Here is a 15,295-nt window from a genome sequence, read left to right as displayed (position 1 = left end):
AGGAAATATTATAGTGTTCTTAGATGATTTAATAATCCTATATGCTCTAGGCATAGCTGAAATACTAAGGATATATTTCCAAATAATGCAGAACTGTAGAGGGGCATTTAAAGACTTTCAGTCATCGTGAGAGGAAGAAGGTAAAGTATTTCTTCTAATATTTCATTTCCAAATTAGTTTTTCCATGAGAAAAGTGAATTCTCAAAAGCTGATAACTTGCTATTAATATTGCTTGTATCACAATTCAGATGCCGGACATGTTGAACTGGTTCAGATGGTGTACATGGGATGCCTTCTATACTAATGTTACTGCCCAAGGGGTGAAGCAGGGTTTGGAGAGGTAACCTGGTTACATTCTAGTGTGGCCTGACCCTTTGAAATTTCAACAACTTGATGTTATTTTCTTTGCTATTTCTTAACACAGTTTGGAGAAAGGCGGGATTCCCCCAAAGTTTTATAATAATTGATGACGGGTGGCAGTCAATTGGCATGGATCCAACTAGTGAGAAAACAGAAGCAGATAACTGATAACTGTGCTAAGTGAGTCCATTTATCATCCAATACCTTTCATTTATTCTTGCTACTCTATTCTATCACTAACTGTTGTACTTTGCTCATTCTTGTGTCCAGCTTCGCGAACAGATTAACAAATATCAAGGAGAACCACAAATTTCAAAAGGATGGGATCGAGGGTGAAAGAATTGAGGATCCAGCAAAAGGAATCCAGCACATTGTTTCAGAAATCAAAGATGAACACTCTGTCAAGTATGGCCTCTTAGTGATCTTGTTTACTTTTTAAGTGTTATTTGTTAGTTGTTGACATTAGATATTCTCGATATTGATATGTGAATTTTAAGTGTTATTTTAAGTTGTTGACATGAAGATGTTTATTTTTGACATGAATTATATAGCTCGTTGACATAATAATGTTTGTTGTTGACATGAATTATATAGGTCGTTGGCATAAATTTTATGAAAAATGTTGTTGACATAAATTATATGTAAAACATTGTTGTTGACATGAATTATATGTAAAACGTTGTTGTTGACATAAATAAAATAGGTCGTTGACATGAAAATATTTGTTATTGACATTAATAATTTGTAAAATGTTGTTGTTGACATAATAGTTGACATAAATAAAATAGGTCGTTGACATGAAAATATTTGTTATTGACATAAATAACATTTGTTGTTGACATCGTAGTTGACATGAATAATGTTTGCTGTTGACATCGTAGTTGACATGAATAATGTTTGTTGTTGACATCGTAGTTGATATGTGAATTATAAGTGTTATTTTTTAGTTGTTGACATTTTAATACGAGTTGTTGACATTGGATATTCTCGGTATTGATATGTGAATTATAAGTGTTATTTTTTAGTTGTTGACATTGGATATTCTCGGTATTGATATGTCAATTGTAAGTGTTATTTTTTAGTTGTTGACATTTTAATACGTATATATATATAGGGTCTTGTTAGGTTGAGATTTTTGGGTCTAATTGAGAACTAAGATACATTTTCAGCTACTCATTAACAATTTTCGCGCAATGTCAACTACTAAGACATTATGTCAACTAGGGGGTATAATTGTCATTTTCGCACGATGTCAACTACAGAGACATTATGTCAACTACGATGTCAACAACAAACGTTATTTATGTCAACTACGATGTCAACAACAAACTTTATTTATGTCAACTATTATGTCAACAATAACATTTTACAAATAATTAATGTCAACAACAAATATTTTCATGTCAACGACGTATATTATTTATGTCAACAACAACGTTTTACATATAATTCATGTCAACAACATTTTTCATAAAATTTATGCCAACGCCCTATATAATTCATGTCAACCACAAACGTTATTATATCAACGAGCTATATAATTCATGCCAAAAATAAACATTTTCATGTCAACAATAATATTTTAGGCAATATCACAAACACCCTATCTACGCAACTCAAAAATTCCAGCAACACAATCAATTAAAAACTGCATCCATATATTTCACAAATTAATTGTAATTTGCTTTCGATTTTAGAGAAATCGAGTCCACATAATTAACAAATGAATTCACAAATCAAATCAACCATTTTTTGCTTTCAAATTGAAGAGAAAACGGAGTAATTACTAATTGCAATTTTAGTCAACCGAAACAGAACGGACATATTGAGAATCGCGCTACAGGAGCAGCGGCGGCAGACGGCGCTCCTGGTGAGGAGTTACGATTCGAAGATCCAGTCTCTGCTGAAGCAGAGAGACGACGAGATCTCGAGAGCAGGGAGGAGGAAAATGGAGCTGGAGGAGTGTGTGAGGAGGATGGAGATGGAGAAGGTGACGTGGCAGAGAGTGGCGCAGGAGAGCGAGGCGATGGCGGTGTCGCTGAGGGCGCGGATGAAGGAGGCGGCGGCGGAGGACGCGACCAAAATTGCCTTCTTATTCGCGGTGAGGTCGGCGATTGAGACGGTCTGGAGCTCGTCGGAGGCGTCGAGGTAGGATAGGGTGGCGTTGGGGAGCTTGTCACCAACGGAGATTGTGGCAGAGATTTTGGGGGCGGCGCTGGGATGGAAATCAGCGGCAGTATTTGGGAAGGAGAGTGAGTACACAAGCTGAAGAATCCAATTTAAATATGAAATTACCATTCTACCCTTTCATAATTAATTAATCTAAAAATATTTTTTATGTGGCAAAATCTGGACCACTCATTTAATAAAAATGAGTGGCTGATATTGCATCTCATTTCTCAATTACCCTACAAGGAAGAAGGTAATATTTTTAGAAAAGTCTTTGTTTAGATTAAACTCAATACTGCAGTTGAAAACAGTTTGGTTGGAGATTTCGTTAATTGCAAAATAGTTTTTCCCAAGTTTTGAAATCTATGATTATTTTTTCCACGTTTCATATGTAAGGATTACCACAACCATTTCCTAATTGTATCAGTGTTGATTGGTCTCGCACAGGGTTTAGATTCTGTTTAGGCTAGGGTTTTGATATGGTCTCTGATAGGTATTAGTTATAATGGCAATTATAGACTATTTAATGCACGGTTTATGTTGTGTAATGCATCTATTTCGTTTATCCCCCAAGGGTTTCAATAAACAATTGTCGTGCAATAAGGTTATATTTACAATCTCATGTTTTGGAATTTACAGATTTTGTCATGTTTGATTATTTGGCTTAAATATTCTTTTATTTCCCAATGGATTAGCAATCCCTGGGGCTAGGGTGTAGTACGTATTGAATTCTACAACCGTTTCCAAAGTGAACGAGTTTCAGTCATTCGTCTAGGGTAATGTACGTATAGTGCTGTGTAATGGTTATTATGGACTCAGTAATGGACGATTTCTCTTTTGTAATGTATATGTTTGCTGAGAATATTTTTTGTGATTTTTTCACAGTGGCCGTTGCCTGAATGTTCTTCAGAATATGACTGAATGTATGGTTTTGTTGTGTTACACAATTTCATTGAGGTTTTATAAGCGTTTTGGTTTATTTGTGTTATTCAATTTCAGGGTTTTGCGTTTAGATTTTGGCCGAGTTTAATTTATTTCCTAAGGGTTTAGAAATCATTGGGGCTAGGGTGTAGTATGGAGTAAGTAACACAACCGTAGGAAAAGTCCACGAGTTTCAGTCATTCCTCTAGGGTTTGGATATCATCTCGGCTATGGAGTAGTTTTATCTGATAAACATAATGTACATGTAATACTGTGTAATGGTTAGTATCGACTCTGTAATGGACAAGTTCTGATCTGTAATGCATATGTTTGCTGAGCAGTTTTTTTTTGTGATTTTATACAGTGTTGGTTGTACCTGAATGTTCTCCAGAATTGAAGCTCGTCGTTGGTCAGAAGTTCCAATCACTAGATTTTGCTTTCGCTTTTTACGATCTTGAAACTGTTCTATTCTCTTATCTATCTTAAAGAGATGGCGAAGGAGAAAGAGCTTCGTAAGGGCAAGAGGAAATCTTGATGTATCTTGTACCTAAAATATTATTAGTTTTTGTTTTCAGTTTAGTCGTATTATTCATTTCGTTGTTTTAGTGTTATTCATCCTACCACTATCAACAATTTATGCATAATAAATTTTTATTTTAGTCCGTTAATGTACATTATTATTAACGAACTTGTACATTATTGTTTACAAACAGTTAACTTAATTCGAATACAGTTCATTATTAGAAACATTTTGTATATTACTAATAAGAACCTTGCATTATTAAACTATTAATGTACATTATTATTCTTGAAGATGTACATTATTGTACGCAATGACTTAACTTGTTGTAGATTATATGTCCGGGTTAGTTCATCACTAAGCACATTCTGTCCATTATACGATTAATTTCATCCATTATTCGATTATTATTCTCTTTGTTGTACATTAACATCAAAATCCAGTTAACTTGTTAACCTTTTTTACATTATTAAGCAGTACATTGCCATTACTCGGTTCATTACATCTATTATAGTGTTAAAAGTCATTTTTTTCCACATACAATGTATGGATCAAAACAGACATGGCAACAAGTCGTTTTTTTCCCTACCAAAATGAGTTATCCGAAAAAAACATAGTGTTAAAAGTAATATAGATAGTATTGAACTGAAACTCCGTCTGTTTATCATCTTGCCTTGATATTGGTGTGGGGCCTCTGGGAAAACCTAGGGTCAAATGGACGTCCTCCTCATCAAGCGTCAAGGCCCCACCACCACACAAAGGAATCTGGCACCTAGCTAGATTTAATGAGTTGAGAACCCAGTAGGCAATGTAACCAGGGATCTCCTTGATGTTGAAGTGGAGTACAGCGCCAAAGCCAAGTTCATGCACGGCTTCCTTCTGCCGTGGAGTCAGGCCTTTCAAACAGTTGAGGAATTCTGTAGTGCTTCGGCTGTATAGGTGGTCTACTTTTTTTCCTCTCTGCTTCCTCTTATCGGGGTCTTTCCCGGAATTTTTGGGCAATTGCTAGTGGAAGAACATCATCCACTACATCATCAACGGCCAACCTTGGATGCTTGTTTGCTGGAGAAAAAAACAGTGCTAAATATCATGAATGCAACACAATAACCGTATAATGTGCAAATCCAACCAAATAATGTTGCACATACCAATAATGCAAAACATTAACTGTATAATGTGCAAATCTGATCATGTTTAAAAACAGTATGGAATTTGAGTAATGCATAACAATAACTGTATAATGTCCATAACTGACATTACAATAATGTTAACAGAGCATGTATTAATGCATAATATCAACCTAACAATCAGTACTCAATAATGGTTCCAAACCAATAATGTACAATTCTAACCTAATAATGCATGATTCCATCCTGCCTGAATGTAGCAGTCATTTTTTTGGCAAGGAATCAAAAGTCCAAATCAGTGAAAATAACTATAAAATGCAACAACTATACATTATAATGCAACAAGTGTACAGAATAATGTGACTTAATACTGACACCACTTGAGACAAGTTCAATACAGAGAGTTCTAATGGACTTGTCATGCAAAATTTAAGGAGAAAAATGGACAATTCCAACCAAAAATGTCCAATACTGCAGCACCCATATTTCACTGATGGGAATTTGCAACTAAAAACTGCACAAATAAAGGCTACAAATGTACAAATACTGGTACATAATGCATCAAACTGGACTAAAACAAATCTACTAGTTCTTAAATCTCACTACTCAGCAGTGGACACCTCCAAACCAATGCTCACTACTACTAAACACAGATATCAGTAAAGGTGCAGACAAACCAAATGATGCAGAAATTGAACTGTCTAATGCAAAAAAATGAACACCACTTAGGCAATCATAATAAAGAGAGAAACTACACTTGTAATGCAAAAAATAAAGGCAACAAATGTATAGAAAACGTTCCATAATGTACCAAAATAAGGAAGAGCTCACAATCAGTTTCTTAAAAATGGCGCAGCAGTCTCACCTTCGGTTTGCGTCGGCTGGCTTTTGAAAGGCCGTCCTCTCTTTGACATCGCAAATCTAACAGATACTACAGCAAAACCGCACCAAATTAGTCTACAGAACCAACAAAACCAACGTCTTACTTCCAGGATCGTGTAATAAAAACACAATCACCAATTTCAGGTCGAATTCATCCCAAAAACTTAATTTCAGAACACATACCACTAATAAACCAACAATAAACTTCCAAAATTGGATAACCCAACATCTAATACTCACAATTTCACATTTTCTCAAAGAACTCGCACTAAAAATTGGAACTTTAGCAGCGTACCGTAGATGAAACAAGGATTTGAACAGTGGACCTAGGGCGCTCACGAACTGAAACCGGAACTTCGCCACTCGGAATCGTCAACGGACGGAGCTTTTCACGGTGAGAATCGAAGTCGCGGGAGGGTTTTAAGCGGCGGCTAGGGTTTGACGGTTTTAGAAAATGAGAGGAAGTTGTTTGATCGTGGTTTGATGGGATTGAATGAGAGAGAGAGTCATAAATTGGAAGGTCTATCAAATTCCCGCTTAATTATCGGACCTTCTGTTTTCTAACGTGTTCCAGCCAATATCTGATTACTATTATACCCTGTTAATGCACGAAATAAACCCAATAATGCAAGTCGGGATTAAATCCGATTTTCTAATCTTGACCGTCCACTGCTATGATCCAATGGAGGATATTAAGAAGGAAATAGTATCTAAAGGGGTGAAAGTAGTTTAATACACCCCTATATATATATATAGGGGTGTATATATATATATATATATATATTAATTTTAAAAAAAAATCGGGTAATTCGGGTATAACCGATCGGGTATCGGGTTACCCGATATCCGAAAATCCAAAGTTCTCAATACCCGATCCCGATCGGATTTCGGGTATCCAATTACCCGATTTTTCGGGTTTGGATAGCGGGTATCCAATATCCGATATCCATTTTGACAGGCCTACATACGTTTATCAAAAAGTTACTCACGTGACGTCAAGATCATAATAATTACTCCCACTGTTTCTTCATAGTTCAGTCATTTTACCATTTCGGGAAGTTTCTTCATAGTTGAGTCATTTCCTTATATGGTAATTTTTCCTCTTTCTTACTTTGATCTCTATACTTTATTCACTTTATACTTTATTCTCTCTATCTTTTCCTCTCTCTTACCTTTTTATCTATTTATTTAACACACCCAACATCCATTTCTAAAACTTTGTGCCGAAAAGTTCTGCCTCAAGTATGAAGAAACGGAGGAAGTACAAAAGTAGTAAAATCTAAAATAAATTAATTATTCCGTGATCAAGGCATCAAGCTCTGTTTCGCCCTCAAATGAAGGAAAAAGTCCAGATACAATAGGCAAACCCAAATTGTAAAACAAGATAATTACTACTACTATGATAAATACATTATTAAAATATTGAAATTATTACAGAGATACTTCCTCCGTCCCTTATTAAGAGTCACACTTTTTCATTTCGGTCCCTTCCCAATTAAGAGTCACACTCCATTTACCATAAATAGTAAGTAGGTCCCACATTCCACTAACTCAACTCACTCACATTTTATTATAAAACCAATATAAAAAATGGGTCCCACATTCCACTAACTTTTTCAACCAACTTTTTTTACATTTCTTAAAACCCGTATCCGAGTGACTCCTAATAGGGGACGGAAGGAGTATCAGTGAACACAAAAACTTGTGGCACAGATAATTCGATTATCGATTCAAGCAGTGAAGTACGGTCTACACAATTATTAGAAGCATAGGCAGATCATAATCTCAAAATAAAATAAAATCAGGAATGAATTATGAGAGCCTGTGATTTCAGTAAAGCACGTGGGACCAAAGTCAAACGATTATAAACCATATTTATTCATATTCAAATTAAGATGAAACTAAAAAAGGTTGTCTCTTTCAAATCATAAAGAATGCATTGAAGAATAAGAAGGAATTCAGGTGAATCATTCTAACCAATTCTTCATCTTAGCTATTACAACATCAGTTAATCAGTTAATGTCTATATGCCATTGTCTTATGTTGTTATGTATAGTGTACACAAAGTAGTATGCTTGTATGAACACTGAAAAGATGGAAAATTATATTCTAATCTTGAAAATCACTCCGTGATATGTTGGAGGAGAATTACTTTAATCTTATTAGATCCCAAGAAAAAATCTAAATTCTGCCCTCCCCTCCCTTTTGCTGTTGCTTCATACATTGTTGTTAATTTTGGAAATCTGATTCATCATCTGTGGCTATAGTTGTGTACGGTTTGAAATAAGTGAAAATTTTCAGCTCTATTTTAAGAGTGTTTTTTCAGCAGGGAACTCCATAAATTGAAGCATACAACACCTATTTTTGCAGAAAAAGTTTGATCAGTATCAAATGGAAGGCGGCATCCATGAAAATCTGCTAGAACACGAGGCGAAGTCGTCGGTTTTGAAGAATAAGATATGGAATGAGACCAAAAAACTGTGGGTTGTTGCAGGTCCAGCTATCTTAATACCATTCTCAACATTTGGAATCCATGTAATCAGCCAAGCTTTCATAGGCCACTTCAGCTCCATGCAGCTCGCTGCATACGCCCTTGTATTCACTGTCATCTTCCGAGTTGTCCTTGGTGTGCAGGTGCACTATCTCTACACTCACTACTTTGGCAATAAAATTAGATAATGTGAAAAAATCATGTGTTTCTTCTTATAAACACTGATTCTGCAGCTTGGCATGGTAAACGGGGTTGGAACGCTGTGTGGGCAAGCGTTTGGCGCCAAACAGTATCACAAGCTAGGCGTGTATCTTCAGCAATCATGCATCATATTGCTCGTTGCCTCAGCCCTCTTGACGCCAATGTTTATATTTGCTGCCCCGATTTTGAAAGCATTAGGCCAGGATCACCAGATTGCTGATGTGGCAGGGGATTTTGCTCTGTGGTTCGTTGCTGTCTCGTTCTTGTACGCTGTGCTGTATAGCTGCAACTCGTTCCTGCAGTCGCAGAGCAAGAACTTTATTCTCTCGTTCTTTGCAGTGCTGTCGTTGCTAGCACACGTCTTCTTCTCGTGGCTTTTGTCTGTGAAGTTGGGGTTCGGTGTTACTGGTGTGATGGTGTCTACTGTTTTGTCGTATGTGATACCGAATGTGGGCCAGATCGTGTACATCACGGGCGGTGGTTGTAGAGAGACGTGGAAGGGGTTCACGGCCTTGGCATTCGAGGATCTTGGACGTACAATCAAGCTTTCTGTATCATCTGGTGTGATGATCTGGTTGGACTTTGATTAAAATCCTTTTTTCCTAGATATTTATTTGATTATGGTGTTTTTGTGATGTGTGTTTCTTGCTGTATTTGTAGCCTAGAGTTCTGCTACAACACTGTGCTAATTCTTCTGGCTGGAAACATGGGTAATGCAGAGGTCACAATTGATGCTCTTTCTATCTGGTATTCTTCTTCGTCTCTCTTTCTCGCTCGGGTTTGTTAGATCTGTTAAAGCGGCTATAGATCTGTATGTTGTTTGTTGCAGTCTTAACATCAGTGGATGGGCATTGATGGTAGCCTTTGGGTTCATGGCAGCAGCGAGTGTTCGTGTGTCAAACGAGCTGGGAAGGAGGGATGCCAAGGCAGTGAAGTTCTCGATTTTGATGGCAGTTGGGACATCATTCAGCATTGGGCTAGTGTTGTTTGTGTGTTTCTTGGTGTATGGGGAGAATGCAGCCTACGCGTTCACCAATAGTGAGGAAGTGGCTGGGGCGGTTGCTCGTCTGTCTCCTCTGCTCGCATTTTCTCTGCTGCTGAACAGCGTTCAGCCGGTTCTCTCAGGCAAGAGCAGCCTACTCTCTCGTCTAAGCATTAAAATATGCAAATGTATGAGAAGAAGATGAATTTTGTGTGGAACAGGTGTGGCTAATGGAGCTGGGCAACAAGGCATTGTGGCATATGTGAACCTGGCTTCATATTACTTGATTGGTTTGCCTCTGGGAGTCATTCTTGGCTATGTCTTGAAGCTGCAAGTTGTGGTGAGTTGGACAGCTGAAACTACTCATGTTAAGCTCATCTATGGTTTAGCATTAGAAAACCTAAGTAACATGGATGTTTGGTAGGGTGTGTGGGTAGGGATAATAATGGGAACTGCTGTCCAAACTGCTACACTTGTTTGGATGACTTGCATCACAGATTGGGATAAACAGGTACTACTCAACAATGGATTTTATTATCGCTTCATTTTTAATTACTCCAATGATATTAGATCAATTTGCACTCATGTTCAACTTCTACAGGTATCAGTTGCTCAGAAACGGATCACCCCCATATCTCGGCAAAACGAAACTTCGTCACCGTGATAGGAACTAGCCAAGGCCCGCTTGTGTGATCATTACCGTTCCACCAATAGATAAGGAATTAGACTTGCCCAATGATTTGGAACACGAAAAAAAATCGATGGCGATTGTAGTAAATAAGAAAATTTCCCCCAATGTATGTGTCTAAGTTTTGCTCTACAATTCAACTGATGGTATACTATCCAATTACTTCTCTATTTAGTTTGATATAAGGTAAGAACGTGATATTTTTAGTTAATGGATTCTTTGTTAATCTCTCTTCCAGTTTACTAGTAACATAAGTAATCATCAGTACGTATCCAATTAAATACGTGAAAAAAAAGGAAATATCTAAAATTGTGTATAGCTTTTCATGCATGCATATAACATCAACAATAATAGTGTGACTTAGGTGAAATTAACTTCGATACCATTTTTCCTATTATAATTTGGCAAATTGGCATGCAAACTAATAATTAAATTTTAGCATAAAACTGGTGGGCTCAAAGACTAGTTTAAACTAGAATTGATTAATCTCACAATTCCATATTAAAGTATTAAAGTGATTAACTTTAATTCATTATTTCTCGTTTACTAGCTACTAGGAAGAAATTGTTTAGAAAAAATGAATATACCACAATTATATACTTGGAACGAAGATCAATCATATACAGTTTAATTTTATAACATTAAATATTACTCCCTCCGTTTCATAGTAATGGAAGCGTTTCTTTTCGGCAAGGAGATTAAGAAAAATTGTATTAGGTGAGCTAAGTAAAGGGAGAATAAAGTGAAAAATGAAAAAGGTAGAGAGATGAAGAGAGAGAAAAGTAAGAGAGGGTAAAGTAGGTGTGGAGAAATGTGTTGACTTTTACTAAGAATGAAAATGACTCTATTACTATGGAACGTACCAAAATGGCAAAAATGACTCTATTACTATGGAACGGAGAGAGTATATTATTCATACGACCCGACCAAATGTCTTAATCAGGCATCATTCCAATAAGAATTATAAGATCATATTTGAATCTCAATCTTTTGTTACCAACTTAAAAAATTCAACGATTTGAAAAAATTCTGCAATTTTTGCAATCAGCGAAATTAATGGGAGTTCGAGAAGGCTATGACCTAGGTTGTTCAGTCATTTGCAAAAGGATAAGTCTTCAATATCTAAGGTCATCCACAATATAATCATCCCTCACTTCGTAGTTCATTCCAGGCAAGAGAAGACTGAAGATTGAAGATTCAACCTTGGGTTTTATCTATTTCTTTCATGTCTCGTAATTTATTTGTAATTTTTACTTGTCTATGAGTAGAACAACTTTTGTGGATTTTTTGGTGAAGAATTAAATTGATTTTCCTTGTTAGCTCTTGCAGTTATTTGATTTATCCTTGTGCTTTCTATGTTCAATTGATTAGCTACCTCTTGAATACATGTTAGAGTTGATTAAAGTACTCGGGAGACGAAATAGTTGACTTGGAAAAGGGATAACTCACACTTTAATTCAATAGAACTCGGGAGAGTTGAGGTTTCACGTGAGGTCATTGGTCTTAACGATCTTTTAGGAGTTAGGTCTAAGAATTAGAAGGGGACTTCAATTATTACACTTAATCTACAGATTTCTCACCTCGGGAGGGGGTTTAATCTAGTCAAGTGAGCGACTTAATAACTCTAGAGACCGTAATTCAAGGAGGTCGATTGTGTTTTGGATCCAAAATTGGTAAATTAAGAAAGATAGAAACAAAAAATGTGTTAATGAAAAATGATCAGTCTCATCTCATAAAAAGAAAGAATTTTCCTAAAATAGAGTATTTTTATTTTTAGGAAACTGCCCGAAAAGAAAAGTGTTTCTTTAGGAAAATGAGAGAATAGTATAATCATGCAACATTTTAACAAGCAGTAGTTGCTTTTCTGGATTGTCCATTTCTAATTCTTGTTTGCTTTAGTGGATTTCTAGTTTTTTAATTAGTTTAATTCTTATAACTATTTATAGTCCTGGCGTATTTTCTCATAACTAATTTAATTTATTAGTGTTGTTTTTAATTTCTTTGCTAGTTCATTTATCTATTAATTAAATTTCTATTTTTATAATTAATCCGTTAACTAGTAAGATCATAAAGTAATAATTTTTAATTTAAAAAATACTCTATCCGTCTAAAAAAAATAGACTAGTTTTATCATTCTGTCTCGTCTCTTAAAATTAGACAAAGTCCAAATATAAAAAGTTTTTCAACAAACAATAAGATTATACTCCATTTATAACGTGGACTCCACAATCTACTAACACTCGTTCCACTCCCTTTTTCCATTCTATTTTAGTTTTTCTCATCTATCTCTTACTTTACTAATTGCACATTAAAATCTATGTCATTTACAAGTTTGTCAATTTTTAGGGACGGAGGGAGTATATTATTCCTTTATGATTTCTGTGTCGACATTGTTATGGTACGTAGTTTTATTATTCTCTCGCGTAGTTACATTTTAATTAAAATATTTTCTGTGTGTGTGCGGATGCTCAATCGTTTAATCAATAGTTTAAGATGGCACTAAAAATTGGAAGCATGATTTTGTTTCTCTCTAATCATACATTTTGTATATTAACAGCAAAAGAATGCATTGAAGAATTCAAGAGGAAAAGAGAAATCAGGTGAATCATTCTAACAATTTCTCCATCTTATCTACAGTTACAATTAATATGATGTTGTAATGTGCGTCAGAACAATGAAAACATGCTGTTTCGTGTTGCTTCATAGATTCTTAATGCCATTACTAATTTTAGAAATCTGATTCATCTTCTGTGGCTTTAATTGTGTATACGCTTGGAAATAAATGAAAATTACAACTCTGTTTATTTTACGAGTGTATAATTTGACAAAAGGAAACAAACTCATACTGTGTATAATTTGAAATCACAAAATTAAGTTGAATCTCCTAACTGAACATTGCTTGATGAATCATGAGTTTTAAATTCAACTCGAGTTTGAAATGTGAAGAACACCTATTTTTTGCAGAAAGAGTTTGATCAGTATCGAATGGAAGGCGGCATCCATGAAAATCTGGTAGAACACGAGGCAGAGTCTTGGTTGTGTTTGAAGAATAAGATATGGAATGAGACAAAGAAATTGTGGGTTGTTGCAGGTCCAGCTATCTTAATTCCATGCTCAACATTAGGAATAAGTGTAATCACCCAAGCTTTTATAGGCCATTTTTCAGACTACAAATAGAAAGATTTTGAATTTTATGGAACTGCTAAGTATACTAGGAGTAGTAGAAGTAGTACTCCCTCCGTCCATCATTAGCAGTTCCGATTTACCATTTTAGTTTGTCCGTCATCAGGAGTTACGATTCATTTTTACTATAAATGGTAGGTACACCTCACTTTTCACTAACTCATTTCGTTTACACTAAAATATAAAAATAGGCCTCACATTCCACTATCTTTTCTCGCCCACTTTTTTTTATATTTCTTAAAATCTATGCCAACTCAAATGAGACTCCTAAAGTGAACACAAAAACTTGAGGCACAGATAATTCGATAATCAATACAGGCAGTGAAGTTGGGTCTACACTGTTATTTGAAGTATGCCTATCAAGCATGTGATTTCAGTAAAGCACGTGGGACCAAAGTCATACGATTTTACACGTTTATATTCAAATTAAAATAGTAGGAGTACTAGAAAACTAGATATGTATTTGTCTCTTTCAAAGCATAAAGAATACATTGAAGAAGAATAAGAAGGAATTCAGGTGACCATTCTACCCATTTCTTCATCTTAGTCATTACAACATCAGTTTATGTCTATATTGGCAAGTCTTATGTTGTTATGTATAGTAGTACTATGATTCTATGAAAAATGAAAAGATGGAAAATTGTATTCCAATCTTGAAAATCAATCCGGGATAAGTAATGTATTATAGGAGAATTAATTTAAGCTTACTAGATCCCAACAAAAATTCTAAATTATGCCCTCCCTTCATACATTGTTGTTAATTTCAGAAATCTGATTCATCATCTGTGGCTATAGTTGTGTACAGTTTGAAATAAGTGAAATTTCAACTCAGTCATAACTTTAAAGAGTGTTTTTCAGCAAGCTCATCTTGTATGATTTCATGAAATCACAAAATTAAGTTGAATCTCCTTGTTAATAAGTACTTGCTTGTGGAATCATGAGTTTTAACTTGAAAAGCAAAAAACACCTATGCTTTGCAGAAAGAGTTTGATCAGTATCACATGGAAGGCAGCATCCATCAAAATCTGCTAGAACACGAGGCAGAGTCTTTGGTTGTTTGTGAAGAATAAGATATGGAATGAGACAAAGAAACTGTGGGTTGTTGCAGCTCCAGCTATCTTAATACCATTCTCAACATTTGGAATACATGTAATCAGCCAAGCTTTCATAGGCCACTTCAGCTCTATGCAGCTCGCTGCATACGCCCTTGTCTTCAGCGTGATCTTCCGAGTTGTCCTTGGTTTTCAGGTGCTCTATCTATACACTTACAACTTTGGCAATAAAATGTGAAAAAAGTCACGTGTTTATTCTTACAAACATTGATTCTGCAGCTTGGCATGGTTAACGGGGTTGGAACGCTGTGTGGGCAAGCGTTTGGCGCCAAACAGTATCACAAGCTAGGCGTGTATCTTCAGCAATCATGCATCATATTGCTCGTTGCCTCAGCCCTCTTGACGCCAATGTTTATATTTGCTGCCCCGATTTTGAAAGCATTAGGCCAGGATCACCAGATTGCTGATGTGGCAGGGGATTTGGCTCTGTGGTTCGTTGCTATCTCGTTCTTGTACGCTGTTCTGTATAGCGGCAACTCGTTCCTGCAGTCGCAGAGCAAGAACTTCATTCTCTCGTTCTATTTAGTGCTGTCGTTGCTAGCACACGTCTTCTTCTCATGGCTTTTGTCTGTGAAGTTGGGGTTCGGTGTTACTGGTGTGATGGTGTCTACTGTTTTGTCGTATGTGATACCGAATGTGGGCCAGATCGTGTACATCAC

At 35.9% G+C, this 15,295-nt stretch overlaps 1 protein-coding gene and 2 long non-coding RNA genes across 6 annotated transcripts in view; 2 read left to right on the top strand and 1 right to left on the bottom strand.

The window, feature by feature from the left end:
* The first annotated feature begins 19 nt into the window (after positions 1-19).
* Positions 20-678, top strand: LOC125190422. Its single transcript, XR_007170914.1, has 4 exons — positions 20-140; positions 249-340; positions 425-540; positions 631-678. It is a non-coding gene; the product is annotated as an uncharacterized LOC125190422 (long non-coding RNA).
* A 4,142-nt stretch (positions 679-4,820) lies between these two features.
* On the bottom strand, positions 4,821-6,339 carry LOC125187578. Its single transcript, XR_007170626.1, has 3 exons — positions 6,275-6,339; positions 5,963-6,028; positions 4,821-5,032 (listed from the first exon to the last, which is right to left on the bottom strand). It is a non-coding gene; the product is annotated as an uncharacterized LOC125187578 (long non-coding RNA).
* A 1,488-nt stretch (positions 6,340-7,827) lies between these two features.
* Positions 7,828-15,295, top strand: part of LOC125186583 (protein DETOXIFICATION 21-like) — an 8,313-nt gene continuing 845 nt past the window's right edge. Inside the window, exons 1-8 of one of the 4 annotated variants that reach the window (XM_048082976.1) lie at positions 7,872-7,941; positions 8,309-8,613; positions 8,704-9,245; positions 9,332-9,418; positions 9,501-9,796; positions 9,875-9,993; positions 10,078-10,164; positions 10,255-10,552. In XM_048082976.1, coding sequence (XP_047938933.1) covers positions 8,371-8,613; positions 8,704-9,245; positions 9,332-9,418; positions 9,501-9,796; positions 9,875-9,993; positions 10,078-10,164; positions 10,255-10,317 — 1,437 coding nt within the window. In that variant the 5' untranslated portion in view covers positions 7,872-7,941; positions 8,309-8,370 and the 3' untranslated portion in view covers positions 10,318-10,552. Of the gene's footprint in view, positions 7,942-7,975; positions 7,995-8,308; positions 8,614-8,703; positions 9,246-9,331; positions 9,419-9,500; positions 9,797-9,874; positions 9,994-10,077; positions 10,165-10,254; positions 10,553-15,295 lie in introns of those variants that run through there. The other 3 variants (XM_048082973.1, XM_048082972.1, XM_048082974.1) reach the window with 3 other exon arrangements.

The sequence above is a fragment of the Salvia hispanica genome, chromosome 5 (genome assembly GCF_023119035.1).
Source record: "Salvia hispanica cultivar TCC Black 2014 chromosome 5, UniMelb_Shisp_WGS_1.0, whole genome shotgun sequence".
Classification (NCBI taxonomy): Eukaryota; Viridiplantae; Streptophyta; class Magnoliopsida; order Lamiales; family Lamiaceae; genus Salvia; species Salvia hispanica.
This window is presented reverse-complemented; position numbering and strand designations above follow the sequence as displayed.